The sequence below is a fragment of the Maylandia zebra genome, linkage group LG3 (assembly GCF_041146795.1).
Source record: "Maylandia zebra isolate NMK-2024a linkage group LG3, Mzebra_GT3a, whole genome shotgun sequence".
NCBI classification, from domain to species: domain Eukaryota; kingdom Metazoa; phylum Chordata; class Actinopteri; order Cichliformes; family Cichlidae; genus Maylandia; species Maylandia zebra.
In genome coordinates, this window is record NC_135169.1 from 29,445,148 (window position 1) to 29,470,960 (window position 25,813).

General features: G+C 42.4%; 1 protein-coding gene across 2 annotated transcripts; it reads right to left on the reverse strand.

Moving 5' to 3' along the window:
- Positions 1-296: 296 nt before the first annotated feature.
- On the reverse strand, positions 297-22,831 carry znf219 (zinc finger protein 219). Of its 2 annotated transcripts, none has more exons than XM_004563503.3 (5): positions 22,604-22,831; positions 12,524-12,608; positions 9,970-12,292; positions 9,662-9,808; positions 297-6,703 (listed from the first exon to the last, which is right to left on the reverse strand). In XM_004563503.3, exons 2-5 carry the CDS (start codon positions 12,527-12,529, stop codon positions 5,532-5,534), a joined length of 3,648 nt encoding a protein of 1,215 aa, XP_004563560.3. In that variant the 5' UTR covers positions 12,530-12,608; positions 22,604-22,831; the 3' UTR covers positions 297-5,531. The 2 variants fall into 2 exon arrangements, with proteins under 2 accessions (XP_004563560.3, XP_076737772.1); XM_076881657.1 differs by lacking the exon at positions 22,604-22,831 and adding an exon at positions 21,768-21,908.
- Positions 22,832-25,813: the final 2,982 nt, after the last annotated feature.

Consider the following 25,813-nt stretch of genomic DNA (forward strand, 5'->3'; position numbering starts at 1 on the left):
CATCTCTGTGACCTGTAAGCAGAAATGAATATCAAGACTGAGGGAAGCCTGTTTAAATCCCCTCAATATTGGCCAGGAGGCCACAGGAGGGCTCCCTTTGCAACAAGCTCAAGCTTTCTGTATTTCACCCACTTCAACCAGATGCAGCATCTCAACATCTCAAATTCTGAAGTCACAAACACGTTCTTATAGAATGCAGATAAACATGCAAAATAAAGCTGTCTCACTGAGCGTTTTCACACTTTAAAGAACAACTGCATCCTAAATGAACAGGTATAAAAAAGAGAGAGACAGGATTTGTTTTGTGTTTATTTATTTCTAATGTGTTTTATTTTTATTTATTTTTTTTATCTGTCCACAAAGTTATATTAGTCACTACTATGTTAGGTCAGTTTTCCCTCACTGCAATGGCAGTAAACTACACAAGAGCCCAAACCCAGCGTGGTCCCCTCACCTCACAAAAGATTTGTCATATTACAAAAAAAAAGAACAATACCCTTTGAAATGACAAATGTATCCTTTCTGGAGAATTTTCTGATTTACAATCAGGATATAAGGTGCCGTTTTCACATCTATTTGTAAATTACAAGCGAGCAAATTGAAAATTGTGCAAAAAATTCGCTGATTTTTTAACAATTGTTTGGCAAAAAAATTAACTGAAGTCAGACAAACACAAGCAATCTTCTTGGAAACATTTGAATACTTTGTTAAATTGTCAGCTGATTTTGTCTCTATTTCTAATTGTGAATTATTCTAAAAATTGGGAATGCACCTTAAAAATCTGACAATACTCTTAATAGCTATTACAAAATTACAGTTTACAACTATTTAATTAAAAACAGAATTTGTAGTTGCTGCTGATACACAAAACATGATGTAATCTTATTTCTTCAGGGCAATAATCAACTTTGAGAACCTTTTTTAAGCAACTAATGAATAAATACCAGACAAGGGTAAATACCACAAGAAAAGAGGGCAGACTCTACTCGGTAACAAGCAGTTTGAACTTAACAGTAAAGTTTAACCGTAACAATATAGACGAGCTAGCTAACACAGGATGTTATACACTCTTTTTGCTTCAATAATCTTTTGGCAAATAAACTGTTACATATTAAACATGTCAATCTGCTCTGATGTCTTAGTATCTCAAGACAAAGGTAGGCCTGTTTGTAGTCTCCTATTTGGCTAAATGTACTTTTAAATTTAGACTAAACAAGTTTAATAGAAGGAAAACCTGTAGCTACCATTAGCATTGCTAGCATGAGTAGTTTTCTTTCCTTGTGTTTACTATGTGTGGTTGTTCAGCACTCTGACAGTGATTATATAAATGACAGAGGACATATACAACCATATTTTTTATTTTCTAGATCAAAACACTGCCCAACAAGATGCCATTGTTGGTTTAAAATATCAAGGCATTACCCAGGGTCAGTTAGTGGATAACGTCTTCCTCAATGCATTAATTATAACTGATTTCACTGAACAGCAGTACTATTTTTTACACAAACTAGGCACATATCTAATGACACAATAGCAGCTTAGCTTTTAGAAGTCTTTTTTTCTCTTTTACACCATATATAGCTTATTTATGTTTTGCAGTCATGTCATTGCTAATAACATGATGGCTAACATGATGTTAACTTGTGTGCTATTTCGGATGTGTGACACTGCAGGGTGACTAAGGCCCCAGACACACAGGTCTAGAGATGAGGCTGTGATCATCTGCCAACCACCAGTTGCTAGCAAAAAATGTTTATTCACTGACTAGTTGGTGAAAGCCTTTATTCCTAGAAAACTGCTACAGTCGCCCACGGTTTACAAGGAACATGTCGACTTATCTGCACACACTTGCCAGCTACTCTCAGAGCAGTAGTAAAACTTTTGCCTTCAAAGCAAAAGCCACATCGTTTAAAATTACTTGGCTTTTACTTTGAAGGTGAACATTCTCTGTTTGTGTTGCAATTTTTTTCAAGGTTTAATGCCACTGAGGAAGCAGTTTGCGAGTGTTTGCAAATAATTCACCAACTTGTGTAGAAACTACAGGCAACCACAACAGTTTGTTAGTGGCCAAAGCAAGAACAACAAAATCTTCCTTATACCACTCTCTTTCAACTCGCAACCTCCAGCAACCACTTGCCAAACAGTCTGGGAACAGTAGCTACCAGTGGTTGTATCACGTCCTATATGCAGACAACTTTCATGCAATGTGTGTATGACGCCATGTAAAAAACTGCTACACCTCAATGAAACAGTAGGAAGGTGTTCAAAGTATGAAAAAATAGAAATTGCTAAACATGTTAGGTACACCAATTGTGCATCCTTGGAATGTAATTGTGCATTCATCAGTTTTCAGGTAAGCACATCCTGGTTTCCCTGTTTTCAAGTCACTACAAAGCCGTGCGTGTGTTTGTCTTACTCCTACTAAACTACACCTTCAAAAGAGTAAAATGATTAGCTTAGGTACAAAGATGATTTTTGTTTCTTTGCAATCAATTTGGAAATAATGAGGCCTTGGCTTCATTTTTACATTCAAATCTTTTGTTTCTTTTGAAAACATGCCACAGCTCTGGGACTTTTTGTCATTAGACTTTTATGATGATTGGCAGTCCATTTTATTCCCATCTGCCAGCGGGAGGAGTTGGAGGGACCATTGCTCGGGTTTGTGCTCTCCTTAAAAAAACACAACATCTCTAATGCTATCTGTACAACATTCAACAACACATTTCTCTTGATTTTTTTTTAACCATAATGCTAAAACAATAATACTTATCATTATAAGAGCATTTTTCCATCTCAACGGCATTGAACAAACACCACACAAACTGAAATAAAAATCTAATAAAGGCCTCAATACCAGATAGTACACGTCACCTTCAAGTGGTGCTAGAGATAGACTGTTTACAGATGAGAGCAGGACATGGAGGGAGAGCAAGCATGACGAGGGGAAAAAGAGAGAGTAAAAGGAAAACGGTGAATTATTTTGTTTCCTCTAGTGTATTTGATTTAGTGTCACATCAGACATGTTTTGGCACCTCATGAGATTAAACACAACGTATATGTGTCTTAGACTTGGGCTTTGGTTTACCAAGGGTTAGTATTATGACCCGAAGTTCTCTAACCCTACTTCTACAACAATTTTTACTTGTCTAAGGGTAGGTAGTTCATTCTTTTAAGAGTCTAGCCATGCTAGAACATAAGGCCTAGTGACCTTGTTTAAGGCCCAATGGGCCTGAAAAAATGGCAAATAATAAAAACAAAAACACAAGAATAGAGGGATCAGGAGGTGAACACAGGAGAAGATGATCAAGAGAATGGGCTGATGTGTTGAAGGGGAATAGGAAAGAGGAAAGAGAGTGTGTCGATATAGGCTAAGTGCTTTTGGTGAGTTTTACAAAATATACCAGGAAGTGCTTGAAACAGAAGGCACGGTGGCATTGACAGTAGTTGTTAAAGGAGACACCACTAAGGGACTTTCACTACAAAACTCATAAGGTGCTCTAAAAAGGGAACTTAATCACATTAATGCACATTAAAGAGTGGTCACAATCATAAATTACCCCATCAATTTGAGTCTTAGCAGATAAATAGAGGCTGTTAACCAGTGTAAGAGAATATTAATGCCTCACATTCATAAATATACCTTCAAACTAGGATAAAGAAATGATTACTGGATGTTTCCACATAAAAAACAAAATGCACTTCATTTTTTTCCTAACCACCAGTTCAGTGGTCGAATATCTGATACACTGACAACCTAGCTGACTGATTTTGCTAATCGATGGGGTAAATCTACTGAAACCACACATTTACACACTTAAAAATGACAACCGAAAGTGACAACTGCCATTGAAAAAACGTTTGGTCTATTGATAAAGTCAAAATGAAAACAACTACTTTGGGAACTCAAAAAAAAACTTGCACAGTGCTCTGTATAGACATTCCAACTAGTCTTAGCTCACAAACATTATAATCAATATCACCTATATTGATAACCTTTTTCTGTAAGCATCTTGAAAGGAAAATAAACAAAAGTCTGCTTTTTTTTTTTTTTCGTCTTTACAAAAGCTACACATATTCTACTGGGATGCCTATGCGTTTGTTAGTGTTTTAATAATTACTCCTACCATTGTCTTTTCTTTTCTTATTAAAACAAAAAAAAGAAGAAGAAGAGAGGGAAACTACTCATCTAAAACACACCGTAACCCAAGAGTACAGTTTGTTTCTTAGATTTAGTCTTGTCTGGCAGCTAGACTGCTTTCTTTGTCGTTCTCTACCTTGTAAAAAGTTAAAATTTTCCTTTTTTTTGACACAGTCGTAGTCTCTTCAAAACAATGTGTCAGTTGATTGTATTCAGGAGCTCAAGCGTCGCCCCTTCAGCCCTCACACAGACTCTCGCTCTGTGTTCAGTTGGTGCCTTTGCATCCCCAACCAACAACCGCTACCATTGTAAACACTGAATGTTGAACTCTGACCTCCTTTTTAAGCGCTCAGCTTTTGACCTTTCCTCACATTATATGACATACTTTTTTTTGTTCTTTTCAAGCTGAGCCACAAACAGCTACAGTCTGTGTCAAGGACATTACACTATGATGTAGCATTTCTTTTACAACTGAACTATTCACAACACCCTAGAACCACTTTTAACAAATATATTGTACTTAAATCGTTTAAACTGTATATTCAGATAAAATGAACGATCTATCAGAGCCTCGATGGGCAAGGATACCAGAGACTCTCTCGACGACATACATGAACAGGCACTAACTGAAAACAAATGAACAAAAATATTACAAACTTTCTGTTTTTCTTTAGCACAGTCATCAAGAAACACTTTTCTGACAAACAAGGCAGTGATACATACTTGAAGGAAAGCACATGGCCTGTAACGGTTGCCTCATGCCTTAAATTAATAAAGAATAGCTTAGCCAAGGTTTGCAGCTTGAAACTTTTAGACTAAACTTTCCTCCATGTCTGTTTGTTGTAGTTTGAGGAGGAACCTGAAGCTGTTCAGTGGTCAGTCCGTCAGGAGAGCATCTAGTCGCAGCTGGCTCCAGCATGGTCAGTGTTGTAGTCTGGGATTTACCAGTCCATTATAAGTGTGGGATAAACGCACGACTCTAGAATGATGCAGGACTTTGCCCTAGATCTTTCGATTATCAAATTGGAGATCATCGTAAAAATCACCCATCTTTCGGTGAAGTCTGAAAAACAAATAGAAAATGTGGCCGACAAAATCCTGAAAAGATGCGTCCATGCGCTTTCTTTTTACAGGAATTTTACCGTATTTTGTGGTGGACCACAAAGCCAAGGAGACAAATAATGACAGAGGAAATACCATAGCTTTGGCTCTCCTCTTTGTCAAGACTCCTCAGGACTGCCCAGAAATGAAGGTATGACAGGGCAAAACCATAAACAACTTCTCTCTATGTAATACTTTCTGCCCTTTCTTCAATTCTTTGTCAAAATTTGTTGGAAAACAATAAACCCAACATTCCAATTTAAGCGGTGTCATTGAAAACATTTTAATCTCCTCAGACTCTATCCTCCTCCCCTCCAACGTGGTTAGAGCTCAGGGCTGGTGAAAGAGCGAGGGACATCCTCAGGTCTTGGTCTTGTGAATCCTCCAGACTGCTATTCTCCAAATTCTCTTCAAATTCTTCATCTTGTTCATCTCTCTCTTCATCAATTTTGCCCTTGAGTTCAGGAACATCTGTTACATTCTTTGACACTGAGGACATGGAGTTTGGGTGTTCAAGAGCATTACCCAGATGTTCTGCTGTGTGCTCAGAGAGACCATTAAGAGTTTGGGACTGAGTTAAGGACCATTCTCCCATGGAGGCCTGGGACTCGGCCTCACTTACGTGCCTCCATATTGTCAGAGGGTCGAGGTCAGAGGGATCCATCCTTGGCCTTGTGGTCTTTGAGGTTCCATCATCATCCAAGATCACTGAAGAGCTTCTTTTGCGCCTGGACTTACTGGTGTGGTTGACCTGGAGATGCATGGCCATCAGCTCTGCTGATGATGTTCGAAAAGGACAAAACAAACACTCGCTCAGTTTGACCCCTGTTGAACTATCCTCTACGGCATCCTCACCACCTTCCCTTACACTCATGCCTCCATCCTCCTCCATCCCTCCAAGACCAGGAGAAGTGCGACGGGACAGATCCAGTGGTTCAAAACCACCCTCCTGAGTTGATGGCACGGGTACTTCCTTGTCACTTGATGCTTGAACCATTCGGCTTGTAGTAAGGGGCTTACGTCGTGACACCTTAGGTGCCTTTGGTGGAGGAGACTCCCTGATCCAGCTTCCTTCCATTCCACCTTGGTAAAGAGCGCCCATTACTCCAGACAGGTACCTGTACTGGGTCTCTAGGTCAACATCCCTTAGAGCTGCTAAGGCCTTTCGATGCTCCCGCTGGTCTGGAAGTCCCAGGAGCCAGGACTGCTGGCTGGGTCGAGAGGCGGGGTTGTCTGTTGGAGCCCGGTTGACCGGGCAGTGGTTGGGTTGAGATCGGCGCTGCTTGACCAATCCAGAGGTTCCAGAGGTCAGACTGTTGATAGTGGAGGTGAGACCAGAGGAGGAATTTGAGGCAGCTGATAAGGCATTGCGTTGCTCCCTGTGGTGCCGCTGGAGATGGTACTTCAGAGAGCCAGATTGAGTACCCGCATAGTCACAGTGGGGGCATTTGTAGGGTCTCTCACCTAGAGAAAACACAATGAAGAAAGTTTATTTATATAACAGTAAAAATAAAGCTAGAAAAATCTTTTAAAAAACAGTGGGACTCATTAGATGCTCCAAAATGAATGCCCCAAAATGGGTGTTCACTGGGTAAGAAGGAAAAAAAATATTCTGGTGATTTTAAGTATTTTTATATTACAGTTATTGAAATACCTTTGTGTTAGTATTAATGATATCATATACCAGCTATTTTATGGCATACACAATGTTGATTTCACATACAGGATGTTTTTTTTTCTTCAGTAGAAACCTGATGGTACTCACCTTTGACCCTGAAAAACAGTTGCCTCTTATACACACATATACAGTCATGCAAAAAAGAAAGCTTTCACAGGTCCTTGAAGCCACATGATAAACTATGAATACTCTTGAGACTTCCATTGGAATTAAATACTTAAGTAGTACCCAGGTGCTGCTAATCAAATATGCTTGATTAAATGATCATCAGCAAGTCTGAGCATTTCTATGAAAGCAGAATTTTTAGAAGTTTTCTGGTCTGGCAGGTTCAGGAGTGTGTTAATAAAAGGACACAATCTTCCCAGGAGTGGACGTCTCTGCAAAGTCCCCCCAATTCGACACTGTCCAACAAACCGCAAAAGAACCTAAGAGCTGCATCTCTGACTCTACAGGCCTTAGTTAGCATGTTAAATATTAAAGTTCATGACAGTACAATTACAAAAAGATTGAACAAATATGGCTTATTTGGAAGAGTTACCAGGAGCAAGCCTCTTATTGCTAAGAAACACAAGCATACAAACTGTTGAGCACAGTTGTGAAACAGTGATCATTTGGGCTTGTTTTGCAATCACAGAACCTGGGCGCCTTACAGTCATTGTGTCGACCATTAACTCCTCTGTATACCAAAGTAATCTAGAGTCAAATGTGAGACCATCTGTTTAATAGTCAAAGCTTGTTTCAAACTGGGCCATGCAACATGAGAAAGATCCCAAGCACAGCAGCAAATCTACAACAGAATTGCTGAAAATAAAAATTCAAGGTGCTGCAGTGGCCTAATCAAAGTAAAGATCTCAACCTGACTGAAATGTTGTGGTGGGACCTTAAAAGAGCGGTTCATAAGCCAATAAACGAATCATGTTTTTTCACAGGAAAGCCAGTTTTGCAAATAAAACAAGGTCAGATTGATTTTTTCCAATATCAATATATACTTGTACTTTTTTTATGGCAGCTAAAATTAAATTTCCCTGCAAATAATTCTTATTTTTTTAATCAGTTTTACTCCTATTTACTGAGGACTATCTCATGGGTACACTCTGTGTGAAATGCAGACCTGAGGACAAATTTCAGCAGTCTAAATCGTTTCATGTGTAAAAGATACACAAAAAATGCAATCATTTTTAAAATAGGTTAAAAGTACTTTCACTATGCCACAGCACTTATTGCAAAATCGTAACATTGCAAATAAGTATGGCAAGCAAGTATTTTGCAAAATTGCAGCAAGTATAAGCTGCTCAAAGGTCATTTGAGCAGTTCTGAGTAGGAGGTGCAGTTACATGTTTTAAAGAAAGATGGCAGTATTCCATTACTCATTAAAAATTACACAGCTGGGAAAGATAAAGGGGATGATGTTGAACATTAACATCAGGAAACGTTAAACATATGAAAAACGTAAATGATCTTATTCCCAAGAGTCAAAAAAGAAAAAACTGGTCACATAGGAGGAACGCAGGCGCACATACAGATGCAGGGACAACTTGATTGTGTTGGTGAAACAAACACTAAAGACGGGATAAAACTCTCGATGGGAAACGAGATTCTGAAGAGAGCATTATCATAATTTGATGCATTTGCTTTAATTACTGACCATGTGATAATCACTTGATGGAACAGAGGCAGTAGTGTATGAGAAAATGAGCAGTGCATGATTGGGAAAAATATAAACGCATTGAGATAAGTCCTTTCAGCTATAAAATGAGTAATGATAATGGCAACTCTTAAAAAGACTTCACACTGTGCATTTTTTGGCTGCTGTCTTTATGGGAGGTTCTCCAGTTAGTAGTGATAGGTGGCATCGCAAAAAATGAGAGATGGGTTTTAATTTTGATCAAATACATCACCTGAAGGCAAATAATGAAAGGTGACGATGACTCATGCTGATAAAGGCTTATGAATATGGAACATTAATTAATAGTATGAGTGTGAGTGGTGTTTGAGATTCTAACTTTCATTAAAGTCCAACTAGTTGGTTGTCAGAAATCCTGTACTCAGTTTTTCCTCTTTTTTTTCTTTTTGTCCTAAAAAAGTTTATTAAAATGTTTTTTCTCTTTACAGTATTTAAGATGGATGTTAAAGATTTTTGTTACAGATTCTTGTTTCAAAGACAGCGAATTCTCTGCAATTTTTCATGCATTTAATATGTGCATTATTTAAGATAAGATAAGAAGATTTAGTATTTTTATGTAATTGACAAGAAATAAATGTGTCTATAAAAATAAATAGGTTATTAAAAAAAACATCAAACCACACCAGTTTCATTTAGCTAAATTTTGCATTATACAAATCGAAATAGAGACATGAGGATTACTGTTTAATTAGTGGAGAAGACATGAAAAGGTTTTCTTTTGTACCGTTTACTGGTAGCGATGTTAGAGGCCAGTAAGAGAAGTGAGCAATTTCCCTTTTTAATCCCTGGAGGGGCTTGATTTTTTCCCCCCAGAAACTACTGTTAATATACGCTCAACCAAGGCACTTAAGCTGGAGTTGCTCCGGTGGAGCAGCTCAGTTGCCTGCAGTAGAGGGCTATGATTAGTGCTGGCCAGGCCTCTGGGGTAAAATCTTTTAAAAAAAGAAAAAGAAAAAAACTGTAGTTCTAGAAAAGCAACGATGCTCAATGCAACCTTTCCAGGGATTTATAAAGGTTAAAAAAGTAAACATGGTTTGTTAAACTCACAGCAGTATCTCACCTGTGTGAACTCTGAGGTGCACTTTGAGATGGTGTGAAGAGCGAAAGGCTTTGCCACAGTAGGGGCAGTCTTTTATCCCTCTGCCACGCACTCGCTCCCTGGTGGGAACTGAAGGTATGGAGGAGACTGTCGTCAGCCCATTTTCTCCTGCAAGTAGGGAAGAAGGGAAAAAAGTGGAAAATGTAAAGATAGCAGCTAAGATTCTAATGACAATAGAAAGTTGAAAGTTGAAGTTGAAAAACAATGTATTCTTATATGATAGCAAACAAACACAAACCAAAGAACTAGAAAAAACACTCATGTCACACCTTTGAAGCTTGAGATGACAGAGTGAAACCCTGCAGCCCCTCCAGCTTGTTGTGATCCACCACCCATCAATTTTGATTCCTGTCTCAGTTCTGCCATTTGTTGGGATCCACCGCTGTGTAGCTGGGATTCTTGTCTCACTTCACTGCTGCCTCCTCTTCCCAGCCCCACTCCTCTATGATGACTGCTCCCTTCCTCTTCGCTGCCACCTCCTTTCTGGGGCCTCTGAGTGTGAACTCGAGCATGAACTACCACCTGCTGTAGACTGCGGAACAGCTTTCCACAATCTGGGCATTCCCATGGCCCTCCTGGTCCTCCGGTCTCTTCTCTAGGATCCAGGCCTCCAAGGTAGGCTCTGACTTGGTCGACCTCTGTAATCACTGAACTCCGCCCCGGGCCTCGTTGCCCTTGCTGCTGGCCTCGCTGATGAGGCCTTTGTTGCTGAGCTACCGCCAAGCTGCGAGCCACCAGCTGCCACCAAGTTGCCTGATCTCCTCCTTCTGAAACTGTTGCTGGAGTTTCCCCGGTTCCCCCTGCTCTAGTCGTTCCCCCTCCTCTTCCCGAGTCTGCTCCCCCTGCAGTACCACTGCCACCACCGTTTCCCATCTCTGCTACTTGAGCCACTGCTTGAAGTCTCTCCATGCAGCTAGCCCCACTGCCATCACTAGGCAAACCGAGATAGCCCAGGATGGCTGACTTACTCAAACCCATCCCAATTCTGCCTCCAGTTTCTCTCTCTGGTCTTCCCTGACCTCCTCTGGCACCACCTCCTCGCTGAGTCAGAAGGAGACTGGAGTAGAGGGCGTTGAGGGAGCTTTTAGACTGCTGCTCAGCACTTCCTGGTCCCCCAGGGTTTCCCAGTCCAGCCTTGAGGCCAAGTTTGTTGAGATGAACTTTCATGTGATTTTTTAGGAACCAAGGCTCCTTGAAGCCACGGCCACATACCTGACACTTATGGTCCAATGAGTCCTTGTGCTTTCGCATGTGTCCCTTCAGAAACCATGACTGCGTAAATCGCTGTCCACAAGTGTCACAGCGAAATGCTGGCAGTGGAGAGGACCCGCCCACTGCACCAACTGATGTCAGCTGTGGGTTGCTCGGGGTTGGGGCTGGCGTGTGGGTTGGCGTGGGTACTGGGGTGTCGGGGGTTGCGATGATGGGCCTCGAACTGTAAGCTGGTGGAAGAGCAGGTACATCGGGAGAAGGGTGGCACTCCTGTAAGTGGGACGCCAGGCTTTCTTCTTGGCTGGCAGAATAGGGACAAAGAGTGCATTTGTATGGATTGTGGAGAATGCGTACATGCCGCGCCAACTCTGAAGCTGTTCGGAATTTTCCTTTGCAGGCATGGCAGCGAAATGTAGGCGTGATGGAAGCAGATACGCCCTCCCCGGTGGCTGAAGAATAGGGAGAGGTCACGGACACAGGGTCCTCTGTCAGCGGAGGGGTCAAGGGTGTGCTGTCATCCAGTAAAAAACTGGGGTTCTGGTCTGTCTGTAGTCCATCATCAAGACCTTTGACCTCACCATTGACTTCATCGTCTTCTGTGAGATGCTGGATGAGAGCCCCAGGCAGTAAACGCTGGTTTGGGTGACTTCTGTGATTCGGAATTAGGTCTTTGTGGTTCTGCTGGATTTTGAGGTGCTGCTTTAGTGGAGCTGAAGGGAGCCCAGTCCTATACAGAGCTGAAGCTCGCCGGTCTCTGTCCAGACTGTGAGCTCGTGCATGAAGAGACAAAATACTTTGGAATCTGAATCTCTTTCCACATACATGACAGGGATACCTGAGTGCAGGCCCCGAGGAGGCCCCTCCAACTCCAGGTGTGGCCCTGGTAACAGTATCCTTCTGGAACAGCTGGAGGTCTAGTTCATCACTACAGTTCCCACTCTGTCCTGAAGACAGGGCCAGCTCCAGGGCACCACACCCGAGTAATGGTGCTGATGGTGTATCTGGCGGAGAGGAGTCCAAACAGGGGCTGCATCCAGCTTCTTGTCCCCCTCCTCCTGGGAACAAAGCCACTGCCGGCGTTGGGGATGGAGGTACTCCATCCAGCCCTTCCTCATCATCTTCTTCATCAACATCATGGTGATTGCTGTTATTACCCTCGTGGAGGGGGAACGGAGAGAGGGGGAAATAAGGCGCAGTGTCCGGGCTCTGGGGGGAAGGTTCGGAGCTGTGAATGGGCAAGACAACAGGGCTATCGGGGAGAGAGAGCTGAGTGTGAGGAGAGGAGGTCTGGGGGCTGTGGTCTAGAGACGGCAGCGTTGGGGGCGACTGGGTCTGCTCACAAGAAAGAGACAACACACACTCCGGTGGAGAATCCATCCTCTATCAGAAAAAACACAAAGAGAGGGAGAGAGACAGATAATGAGCGGCAACCAGCGACTTAAGAAGGAGTTAAAAGTTAAAAACCTCAAGAAAAGGTTAAATTTGCATGTTGTGCATAATTAGCTTTTATAGCACAACCTTGGCCAGATTTTAAAAACTGCACAAACTTCGAGGGTATGAGTCTTTATATGTTGATGCATGCGCATATAAGAAAATAGAAAAAAGTCCTACCAGCATTGTGTGTGATGTTATGCCATTCTTTAGTGTCTCTGCTGAGGGGGGACACAGTCCTGTGGCAGTCTCCTCTTGTAATTGTCTGAGGACAAAAACAAGCATAGAAAGCTCAGAAAATTATTTGCAACCAAAAATCTAACAATTACTGCACTTGAAGTTGTTCCCACCCTTTTTTTTAAAAGCATGTTAAGACAATTATCTAACTAAAGACTTTAGGTAAATTAGGAATAATAGTATCAGTGTAATGCTTTTGAAATATCCAGCGATGAACTGCAGGTAGCAGAGTTTTGCCGAACAGGATTAAAAGCTATTTACACTAAAACCCTTTGAACAGATTTCACCCTAAATTCTGATTGCAAAGCACCAAATGCACACTCAACAATACATTTTAATGCACGTGCATGTTTACTACGAAGAAAATCTGTATTTGATCGTCACTTGCTCCTCAGCCTGCGTTGGTGTGCGCATTGAATGTGTAACAGGTGTGCACCTGTTCTGCCTCCTGCATGTGTTCAGCGTACATGCTGGCATACTGTTAGCACATATGGGATGATTATCTGAAGTGTGAACGTGCATTGGTGTGTGTGTGTGTTTAAGAGTTAAGGGCACCACCACAGGACACGGACTGTCCCAAACAGGATGGGCGCGCAATGTTTTGACTTCCCCACACACCCTTCCTGAACAGTCATACAGTAGCAGCTTTTTTTGCTTAAATCAGGCCCGGACGCACTCACACTCACAAACAAACACACACACTCACATATGGTATGCATGCACCTAGCCAGAACAATAAATCTGCTGTTTGGGTGTGGTGGCATTCACCCATACATTGCTTAGTCATGCTTAATTGTTGAAGTCATTTATATATGTGAGCTTATTCTGCTGCTGCCGCCGCTGCTGCTGTTGTCTCGACTGTACTGCGACTGTCACCCCAGATAACAGAGTCAGCTGAAACGTGAAGTGTGATACTGCGCATTGAACACGCACAAGCATTTTGGCAGGGCACGCTCACACGCCCAAATATTTTGAGAGCGCAGCACTTCGCCTCACTTCCACCGAATTTGTGTGCGCCGTGGCTGGTTTTTGTCCATCATTTTTGCAGGAGTTGAGCACCCACAACACAACAAAAAGGTCATAAATCACTGTGGCAAAAACAATGGAACATCTGTGCTCGCAGGTGTGTCACCCACATTTTTGTTCACATGGCGGTATGGTCACATATGTGTTTATATGGATTTGAGTATTTGTGTGTGTGTGTGTGTGTGTGTGTGTGTGTGTGTGTGTGTGTGTGTGTGTGTGTGTGTGAGTTACTGAGGCTTGATGACAAAGAGATTCTCATGTAGCCAGTTGACATTTTAGCTCAGCTATGACTCACAGGGATATCACACCATATCAATCACATAAACACACACACTTACACACACACACTCTCTTACACAGACACAGACAGTCCTTTCTTAATCCACCATTATTGTTCTTTCTCTCACCATATTCCTCTCCCTTCTGTCTTTCTTTCTCTCCCTGATTCATACTTCTTCCCATCCCCCTCTCATTCTCTCGTTCCCTCCCTCCCTCCCTCCGTCTATTATTCACTAATTTTCTTTCATTCTCTCCCTCTCCCCTCTCTCTCTCTCCTCTCTTTTTTCTCTCCTGCAGTGTTGCCAGTTGGCAGAGTGCCAAGGAATGCTGATATCAGCTGGTAGATTGGGCCCTGCCAACATGGCGAAAAGCAAAGAAAAAAAATGAGAAAGGAGGCAGACAGAGAGAAAGAAAGAGGGAGACACAGACAAATAGACAGAGCAGTTACAAACTGGGCAGCATTAAAAAAAAAGAAACAGTCTCAGAAGCCATGTGAACGAAAATGATTTAATTTGATTGGCAACATGGTGTTGAGGGTAAAAGCAAAGAAACCAAAAAAAGAGAAAGCGACATGCTAGAACAGAGAATAGCAGAGAAATCAGAGTAGTGATAGTGGCAGGCTGGGGCATAACATGAAGAGAGAGCAACATTTAAAAACCATTTTGAAAGTCAACACAGAAATACACATGCAGACAGAGACGGGGGGGGGGGGGTGCAGAAAGGGAGAAGGAATAAAAAGCAGGAAAAAGAGGGAGAGAGAGCGGCTATCTAAATGTATCTGCTGCAGTATTAAGTCTGATGGCATTATCATATGAATATCACCATCACAATGCATTGTTCCACCGTGACGGTGGCTGTCGCCAACCACCGGCCCTGTCATGCCAATAAAGAAAATTTGGATAGATTGAGAGAGGGAGATAAGGTGCAGCAGAGGATGCATGGGAAAAGGGGGCTGGGGGTGACTCGGGGAGAGGGTGGAGTGGGGAAGAAATCATGCTGGAATCAGGTGGGGGAGAAACACATAAAAAGCAGGTGTAAATTAAGCAAGAAGCGCACCGAAGACGACATTCTCACATCATCCACAAATGCTGCTCATTCCCAGTGTGTCCACACACACACACACGGCGAGCTATAAAATGGATTGGGGTAGGTACTCAAAGCAAGGGTGAGAGCAGCGTACAAAAATGTGACACCTACGTGTGTGTGTGGTGGGTGTTTTTAGTTTTGTGAGGGGAGGGGTAATAATCTGATTTTAAATGTGCGTCATGGCAATGAATATTTAATATTAGGTAATGTGATCCACGTAGGAGATTCACAATGATATTACAGACCAGCAAGTGGCCCACTTGCAAACCAGAAAATGGGGTCTCACCCAATCTTAAATCTTCACTCTTATCAAAATACAAGAGAAAGTGATGGATTTTCTTGAAACTTTCATTCAAACCACATGAACAACACGGGTTGTTGGCTATACACAATAATACATACTCATTTTAAACTGGGCGCCTGCTTAGTGGGCTGCCCACTGCTTCACTGAGTGAATGGGTCAAATGCAGAGAAAAACAAGTAATTTCCCCATGGGGATCAATAAAGTATCCATTATTATTATTATTATTATTATTATTATTATTATTATTATTATTATTACTATTAATACTGCAGCCCACCTGCAGTACCTTTGCAGCCCAACAGGGGGCCCTGGCCCATACTTTGGGAATCAGTGCTATAGACTTTACAAAACAACTTTCTGGTTTGCTTTAGATAAACACAAAAACTGTATATAAACAATGGTCTGGAGCCATGAGTGTAGCATAATTTTTGCCTTTTACACTAGCACCTCAACTAGACTACTCAACGAGGTTTTGGTCGTTTTCTATTACCACCTCAATGTGGGCGGGGTCGTTATAGCAAGGCAGCCCAAAAGTCCAGTGACGCTGTTTGCCTGCAATCCAAAGACAACACAACAATGGAGGTCGAGGCGATGGTACACCTGCTTCACGCACTTTGGCTTTTTGTGAGACTCAGGGTAAAAGAAAGAGCCAAGTAGGTGTGAGGCCATTGCCCAGCAGCCGTTGCCGGGTTTGAGTCTTGCGAAAGAGTTGCTCTCATGACTCCCTCAGTGACCTCATTTGTGGGCCAATCAGTGGCATGCGATCTTCTGACATCACTTTTTCAACTTGACTCAGGTCACTTGGAAAACAGTCAGAGTAAACGCTAATAAACTGCAGAGTACCCATAACTACCACCTAATGAAAAAACCCTAAAAACCAAGTTGAGTTTAGCTGAGCAGGTACTAGTGGAAAAGAGGCTTAATAGCCACTGTAGACATACATGCTAGCAGCTTGTCAATCACAGGATAGCCACACATTTAATCAGGCCCTGATTTATCGCCTAAATGTGATCACAATTTACAAAATAGACATCATGACATCATCATTAAAAAGCGAACCGCTGAGACCCTAAATTGCTCAGGAAAGCGTTTGCTGAGATCACAAATGGAGTGAAACGCAGGGTTTCTGAGCAACCTGGTTTCCTGTCGCAGCCACGGCCTGCGGGCCGTTACAAAGACTCCACGTAAAACGCACTTAAGCATTTGTTCCACTTCTCAGGCCCGGAGCTATAGTTGACTGCTGATATGCAACACATAATGGATTTTCCCATCCCTTCGATACAAACTGGATTTTCCTGCACTTTCACTGGCTTTTCCTATTTTTTCCCTTTCTTTTTTCCCCTGATCCTGAAATTTGCAGTGCATGAGCAGGAGTGTAATGACACAGTAATTCGCAAGATGACACCAGCTTTAAAGCGTCCCAAAGTTGACATTCCAGCAATTGAAATGCAGCTTTGTGGGTCCTGAATTGCCTTGACTGGAAATGAGGTTTTTTTTATCATCAGGGTCACTATGTTTTGTTTTGTTTTTTTTAAACTGCACTGTTTAAATACTGATAACTACTCCTTGACTCAGATCACAAGGAGTGCATAACGATATGGCTGAATCATACGTTACATACCTGGTAAATACTAGCTGAGGGAAATTTGCACAATATGTTCAGACAAGTTTTTTGTTTTTTTTTCTTTTAGCTGGGGGTGGGGATCGGGGGTGTCACTGTGTAAATATCCACCGAAGTGGCAGAGTTTTATTGTGAAGGCAGTCAGTGCAGGTTTGCACATGCACATGAGAGATACATGTTGTAATTGTAAATATATATCAGGGTGTGAACACCTTTCACCTAGTGTTCATAATGGTAACCGTGTGTGTGGGATAGAAGTGTTATACAGCTTCATAATAAATAGTGTTAATGTATCATAGGTTGTATATAAGAAGGGTTTGTGTATTGTGATTTGTAGCCTCATGAAGCTAAACAGTACTTTGAATGCCTCGTCACAGTTTGTGTAATTAAGCCTGACTTACAATGATCCCTTCATTCATTTCCTATCAGTCTGTGGAGGTAAATGTCAAAAGATTTAGAATAAATCTGAGTGTATGCTCTGCTCTCCTTGACCCCTTGTGACCCCTTGGGGATCTCGCTCTCAGTTTGGGAACCAGTGATCTATAGCAACAGCGACCTTTGTGTTGTTTGAAAATTAAGTCCTCCTCCACGTACCTAAAAATAGACATCTTCAAGGTCTCAGGCACCGGCCTTAAGGCATAAAGTAAGGACTGTGCTCGTAGTCTGTGTGTATTTCTGTGAATCCCTACAAGTGCATCTTTCTTCCCGCTGCATTACTTGCACTCTCATGTGATGAAGCCAGCGCGAGGTGAGGTGTCCTTTGGGGATAAGTGGGTGTATGAGAGACTGACCACAAGGAAGGGGGGAAAAAAACAAAGTGTGTGAAAAAGAGAAGATGAGAGCGAGAGGAAGTGAGGGGAGCCCGCTCCCTGTGCGGTACAGTATAATTTGGCCCTGTGGTTTTTATCGCGTGGTCACGTGGCGAACTTCCCCACAGCCGGTATTCATTTCCTTTACTTCACCTTTCCCTGAACCACCACTACCACCTCCTCCCTCCCCACCGCCGGCTTCGCTTCAACTTTGCCTGCCTCGCACTCTCGCTCTTCCCTCATCTTCAGCTTCAACAATGATAAGGGTGAACATCTCCCGCGCAGTCTCCGCCACCGACCGTTAAAGATGAGTGTTGCAGATTGCTTATACGGGGAAAAATGCTACTTCATGTGTATCGTTTTGATCGCAGAACGCAAGTGAAACGGCGATCTAATGGCTCGCATCTGTTACGCCGTTGACCTTATTCGAAAGGTACTTTAGCGGAGTTGAAGAAAAAGTTACATTAAAAGGAAGCGTCCCAACTTTTACCGTCTTTCATCTGCGCAAAGTCCAGCTTGAGCCAGCATTTCCTGCCTCACTGATGTGTTTTATGTTCCACTTCTCACAACCTTACTCCTTTTTGCTTCTTCCTGTCTAACCTCTCCTCCTCTAATGCACCATCCCCTCTCGAGCTCCTGCTTCTCCTCTTTTTGAATGAATTACTCCTCTAGCGAGAGAACACGAGCTGATGCTCGAACTTGGAGGCAACGTTGCAGTGCCAGACCCGAGCGGGCGAATCCCGAACACCGGAAAGCATCTCGGCAGAGAAAAAAAAGAGTCTCACTCCAACTCATACAGGCCGCGCCGTTCCTAAAACCAGTGAGTGGAGGGGGAAGGGGGGTGCTGAATGACTCGTCTGACTCGGGATTACGAGACTGATGCTTTAAAAGAAGAATTGGTTGGAGCATGTGTGTGGTTGTACGCATTCTTCCTAAAAGGCTTATGTGTGCACACCGAGGATCAGTTGCTAGATTGGAGACAATCCTGCAGGTGAAACAAACATCCACCTGATCAATTTTCTCCCTACTGTCTGGGAAAAGGTTCAGAAACCTTTCTTCCATGAATGACGCCCCTTCCACTTTAGTGTCCTTAAGCAACACACTACTTTCGACCCCCTCAGGGATGCTCACCACTCACTGTGACCTCCCTGGGGTATTTATGTATATATATCAGATACCTAAAACAGCTTTAGTGTGGGGGGGAAAAGGGTAAGTGTATAATAGTAATGGCTTCATTCTTTCTTCACCCTGGGGAAATTTGCAGAGCATGTGTTCTCTTTCTTAGGAACATCTTGTTTGAAACACACTCTGTTGCACTATATTTTATAAAGACACATATAAATGGGAGGTGCCAGTACTTAAATCAACACATCCTGGTGTAATTCTGGGTGACTGATTGCACTCAAGGGCTCCCTGACTCTATGTATAGGCTGGAATGTAACATTTTATTTCTATTTTTTTTGCAGGGGATTTGAGCTGAAGAGTGAGGATGCACTCCAACAATGACTTTATGTCTTCTTCCCCACAGTCGCCGAGTACTTGCTCACTGGGGACTGTGGGGTTCTCTCTCTATTGCACAGTCTTCAGGTTACAGTATAAAGTGCTTTGATGCGGTGTCCAGAATGTTTTCAGACTAAATTGAGGCCAAAATAGTTCACACTTTCAGTTTTTCATCTGGGAAGGCATCTGTTGTGCTGATCTCAGCAGGTCAAATGAAATGCAACCAAAAAACACAAAAAGAGTTGTATTGTAACTTTAAAAAAGATTTGAGGGAGAAATTCAAATACTGCTTGCTTTCATAACATCGCACACCTTGCTGAAAAGCGCAGTCACGGGACTGCCACTAATGGAAAGTTGGAAAAATGTTTTGCTTATCAAATTGTCGTGTTTGATTTTTTTGTTTTTTATTCAGACCGTCTACCTGTACGCCTCTGCTGCAAACGCTGATTTCAGAGCTGGTCTTCCAAACTAAATGCGAGCGACAAAAAGTGGCAGACTATTTAAGTAAGACCCTAATGCTCTAAATACACTCTAATCCCGAGCAGCCTAGCAGAACTCTCAACAGTCTCAAAATGTCACAATGCAGTAGATTCTCCCTAACTGAGGGCAAGCAGGTGCCTCTCCCGCAGCGCACTAATGACCCAATTATATCAATCAGAAGCCTTGATTGGTGCTACACTCCTTTCCCTTTTACTCTCTCTCCCTCTGTCTCATTCTCCCCTCACATACAATCTCTTTCCCAAGAGCCACCTGGATGGGGTGGATGTGCCCCTTCAAGTACAGTACAGTATGTACAAAGATGGGAAGTAGGCGGCATTGAGGGTGACAGAGGAGGTGGAGGAGGAGGTGGATACTATTTGAACACAACAAGCAGACAGAGGTTTGAATGAAGCAAAAACCATTAGAGCCTTTTTAACATGGGGCCAGTGTTTTATATTCATTAGTACAGCTGGTTGCAGATGAGTATCTGCCAAGGGTTTGACATGAAATCAACGCCTTATATCTAATGGCAAACAACCTGTAGAGAGGCAGGGGAGGCTTTTTTTTACTAACAGAGTAATAATTAAAAAAAAACAATGCTTTCGTTATTAGTTTTTGATCAAGCCCGGATAAGGAAAAGTAGCGTCTTGTTGCCAAAAGTCACTCTTGCAGGCGATGATCCAAAGAAAAACAGGGATTTGGAGTGAAGTCATTTCTTTTCTAATTGTCTCAGCTTTCTTTTCTTTTTTTCTTTTTCGTAGAGGGATTATGAAAGTTAATGTGCATAAACCCGTCTTGAAAAATGCCAAACCCTCCAAAAACATGCCTCATTTTAGGACACGCAAGCAATGTCAACCTACTTCCACTGTGCACAGGCTCTCAAGAGTGTGACATTTTGGGTAGATATGAAAAAAAAAAATAGGGCATTTCAGGATCCCTAAACATATTCCATTGGATATAGAAAAAGGCGACGGGAGTGTCTTTGGTCAACCCAGATGACACGTCTGCGCCTTATCTCAAGAGGAATTTCCTCCTCGCCCCTGTGATGTGCGTCAATAACGTGCAACCATTTTCAGTACGCTCCTTTCCCCCCTCTCTCTTCTCTCTCGCGGCCATCTCAATTAGAGGCACATTAATGAAATAAATAACCATCAACAAACAATGCACTAATAAACACCCCCTCACACACACTAAAAATCAAATTAACCCTGCCCGCAGATGGTGTCCGCGCACAATCCCGCTTCCAAATAGAAACAAGAACAACAACCAAAAGAAAAAATGCGATTAAAAATCATGAACACGGGGGATGCAGGGTAGTCGGAGAAGTCGGAGGGTGGCGTGTGTGTGTCATGTCAGCCTATCTATCGCTCTCTCTCCCCTGCTCCATTTTGTTCCTAAATTTTCTATACAAAAGATTAAGGGAGGGGAAAAAGACGAGTGAGCGAGCAAGGAGAGGACGGGAGGGGGGAAAAGTGCCATCATGGATTTCATCTTGAATCCCTCTCTGCCAATCTACCACCGACATCAGTGCCCCCCTCACCCCCCTCAAAAAAAAGAGCCATCGTGTCCAAAAACGCACATTTTTGGACGAAAACCGGTAACTTATCTTTACTGAACACAATCTGGCAACACGCGTTTTGCACGCACACGGCCCCAACATTGCATGTATTGCCACACTTGCTATGCTACTTTCTGAGCGCTGAGGTAACGTTAGGACAACTAAACGGGTTGTAGTAAACATTGTAGTAAAAGGTGGCCGAAAGTATAAGGTTTATAAAGCACCGTTAAACAGTCTTTTCTCTTTTTTTGCGCGTATCCCACACGAAAAGTGGCGGTGCTTATCTCGGAAACAACGCACAACACAATGCCTAATGTGTGTCCAACAAAAGAATTAGTCAAGCTAATCGCATCTACCTACAAATTACGCTTTGTAAATCAACTTGCTAACATGCAAAAATCCACTTTTACGCTTGGACAATATGTCCGCGGCTTATCGAAATTCTCCGTTACGCACAGAGAACTTGGCTCTTCTTTAAAAAAAAAAAATACACATATATAATAAATAATAAAAATATAACCTACTTAAAAAAGAAGAAGAAGAAGACGCCGTTCTTTTTCAGAGAGGTTAAAGAAGAGCTGCCAAATTACCAAACTGCTCGCGCGGATAAAAACAAAAATTAAGAGCTAGCTTGCACAACTACTTAGCTGAAGTTGTGTCCAATTTTTAAACAAAAATAAACCTCCGAGTGACTTTTCGTGCACTTGCGAGCATTTTTAAGTCGCATTTCATCTCGTGCTGACTGTTCGAGTCGACTTGGTTTAACTGTTACACCGAGTATTTCCTCAGTTATGAGGGAAAACAGTGCATTTCTCAGCTTTTTTTCTTTTCTTTTTTTTTTTTTTGTCATGTCACGGCTTAGAAGCGGAGCTCCGACTGCTACATGCTTGTCGACCACGCGCGCACATACACCGGCTTACATACATGACACACACGTAAAGTGGTCCGGAGCGCGCGGTTACATGTATACATACATACATACATACATACATACATACATGCATGCCTCGTGCCAATCACTCACATGCGAGCACGCGCACACACACACACAGCCAAAGCTGCCAATGAAATAAATAAATAAATAAATGTGAAAAAGCGGAGTGAAATAAAACACATCAACAACTATGTTGGCCATTATCCCGCGTGTTGCCCGTGACAGAAGAAGAAGAAGAAGAAGAAGAGAGAAAAAAGAGGCAACAACAGTCGCAGTAAATTAAACAATTTTGGAAATGTTTCGTCGCCGGTGTTTCGTGCCAGCACGCATAAAAGTGCATATATGTAAACATAGTGGTAAATAAAATGTAAGAAGATAAATGAAGATATAGGATATATGTTGAAAGTAAAGACTCAGTGTACTTACGGGAGAGGCGGCGAGGAGATTAATGACACGACACGTCATGATTACGTTTCACTTGAATTAAATACATTACGAGTTGGGAAAAAAATGGAAATCAGGGTTGTATACAAGCATACGCCGTTTCCCCCTCCCTCCTCCCTCCGTTTGGTCACCCTCTTCTCTCTCTCTCTCTCTCTCTCTCTCACACACACACACACACACACACACACTATCTCTCTCCTCCTCCTTCTCCTCCTCCTCCTCCATCTCCCTTTTCTTTTCCTTCTCCCCTTCTCTCCTTTCTTCTTGCATTTTTGCCCATTTATTACACAGGAGTGAGTGAATGGGGGGGAGTGGTGGGGGGAGCATAGGAGAAGTGGGAGGGAGAGTGATGTAGGTTGGAAATGTTAATTATAATCTCAGCACGGGCACCATTTTACAACGCTGTCATCTCTTCACATTTGTATCCTAAATATGGCATCTGGGGTGGCGGGTAGCTGACAGTTAAGAGACATTTTTTTGGGGTGGCAGGAGAAGAAGGAGAAGAAGAAGAAAGTTTCACACCAACAGAAGTGAGATAAAAGTGATGACAGAGGCAAGAGGCAGCTAAAATGTTGTGGTGAGCCACCCCGGAAGCACATGGCCGCTATGAGGATGGGAAGAAACAAAGTGCACAAATTTCGATGTGTTGAGGAAGAGGAGGGGTTCCCAACATGAGGCTGGGTGACCAATAGGAGTCGCCCAGGGGTTTTCCAAAAGGTCCCAAACGAAAGTGTAGAGGTAAAGAGAAAGTGATGATAAAAGTACAGAATGAGTTTTAAAAAACTAAAAATGTTTCTGTCGAAACTGAACTTGAGGTCAGGCAGAGTTTCATTTCTAGAAAATGTAACAACAACATCAAAGGAAAAATAACAAGTCTGAGTCATTCTTTCTCTGTCTTTGAATGTTCTCCACATCTCCTAGCCAATGCACACTACTGTGTATTGCTGTACCCACTCTAATAGCTAAGCCGCAGCAGGTGCACCATGTCCACACCATGTACCAGCATCAATAGAGTTTGCATGAATAAGTCTCTGGAACACCCCATTTGTTTTGTCATAGACAGAAAGGAGTTTAGGAGTTTCTAATCATAGATCGCCTCTCCACCAAGTCACGCCAACTCCAGGCACGGTTTACATACACACATCAAAAGCACTGATGGCATGATAATTTGGGACCTTTAATGATTTATTTGAATTCTTTCCACTGTGAAATACGTGAACACATTTGAGTTCATTTCAGATTTTTTGGGATCTAATCAAGATAGGCTCAAATAAATGTCTGTTAGCAATATACACCTTTTGGCATGAGTCTAGCTCAGCGGTCCCCAACCTCCGTGAGTCGTTTGGTACCGGGCCGCGAGAGTTGAGGCTCAGGTGTGAAATGTATGGTTTTCAGGGTTTTTATTGGTTTTCAGCGTTATTTTGTTATCGTTTTTATTGTTAACTCGGTTTTCCTTGGTCTTTTCACGTGTGTTATGAATAAATCTTCTTTTTTTCGGTACAGGTACTAGTTTTATTTTGTTGTATTTATCCGCGACACCTTAAAGGCCGGTCCGTGAAAATATTGTTGGGCATAAACCGGTCCGTGGTGCAAAAAAGGTTGGGGACCGCTGGTCTAGCTGACTTCTTTCATGGCAGAAATGGTAGATTTTAAAATGGTTTGTTTCCTGGGACGGACCCAGTCTTTAGGTTTTAGTCCACACATTTTCAGCAGGGTTGACATCTAAGCTTTGGGAAGGCCATTCCAGAAGCTTTAATGTGTATTTGCACACGATATCCAAGTTTCAGACATCTAGCTGTTGATTCGAGGTGAATTTGAATAATTTGAAGGTAGTCCTCCTTCTTCATCATTCCATGCAATGTACCAGAACAACTGGCAGCAAAACATCCCCCAAGCATGATGCCGCCACCACCATGCTTGGCAGCTGGTACAGCGTTTATAAGTTTTACAGTCTCACCTCTACTCCTCCATCCTTTCGTCATTGTAGCCAGTTAATGCAGTCTTTGTCTCGTTTGATCATAAAATGTTTCTCCAGAAGGCCAATTTAAGTTGAGTTTGAAGCTGTTGATTTTGGAGCAGGTGCTTCTTTCTTGGTCAGCACCCCGCTCCTTGGGTCTTCTTCTACACCTTGGCAACATGGTCACACATCAGAATAACTTGTACTTACAAACAGTCATTTGAACTGATAATCTTGGAATCTGCAGTTGTTAAGAAATGGCTCAAAGAGAGCTTCCAGACTCATGTAAATCTACAGTTCTTCTACCTAGATCTTCACTGGATTCCTTCGACTTTCCCATTATTCTAAGTATTGGTCAGTGCAAAGAATGCTATCAAACAAATCTGTTTTATCCTGCAAGGAGAAACTACCAGTTGAAGTAAATCATGATCACTAACAAGAAGTTAACATCCCTTGGCCTAGTCAGGTTAAAAGAGATTCTAGAGCATTCAGAACCCCTTAGTAAAAGATTTCAGTGAGTTTTGAGACTTTTGACCCTGTGTATATTTATATTACAGAAAATCCCAAATTAATACAAACTTGTGTACTCAGTTCTTTAGATTAAAGATATGTCCTGTATAATAATTCCCGGTGTTGTTGTCTGTGAGGTCTTAAGGGAACAGTGACATTGACACTGAGCTTATGGTAGCTACATTAGCAACAAGAGCATTTTGTGTGATTTTGACCTTGACTTTCATATCCGCCATCACACAAAATTTAAACACGATATCCTGAAAACAGTGGATTCCAGACTACTGACAAGCAAAAGCCTTTTTCATTAGTACCTAGTCAAATCGACTTGCCACAGTTTTGAGGGTTTTCCATTAGGCCATAGTACTCCGTACCAGGTACTAAAATAGTACCTGCTCGACCGTGGTTCCAAGTGATCCAAGCAGGTAGTAAAAAATGACGTCGTCAGACTCCATGCCACCGATTGCCTGGTCAGTGGCGTCACTCGATGAGCCATGCGAGCGCCCCATTCACGAAAATCAAAACTGTCATTTTTGAAACTAGACAACAAGGGAAATGGCTATAAAAATCAACCCCCTGGTCCCAGAGTCAACGAAAAGCCACAGACCAAGCAGCAGACATGCCTTCACTTTGACATTCACCTTTGTCACACGCTTGGCCGTGTTGCTATGACGATGACCAAGCACATTAGGTGGTACTCTATTGTAATGGAAAACCAGTCGATC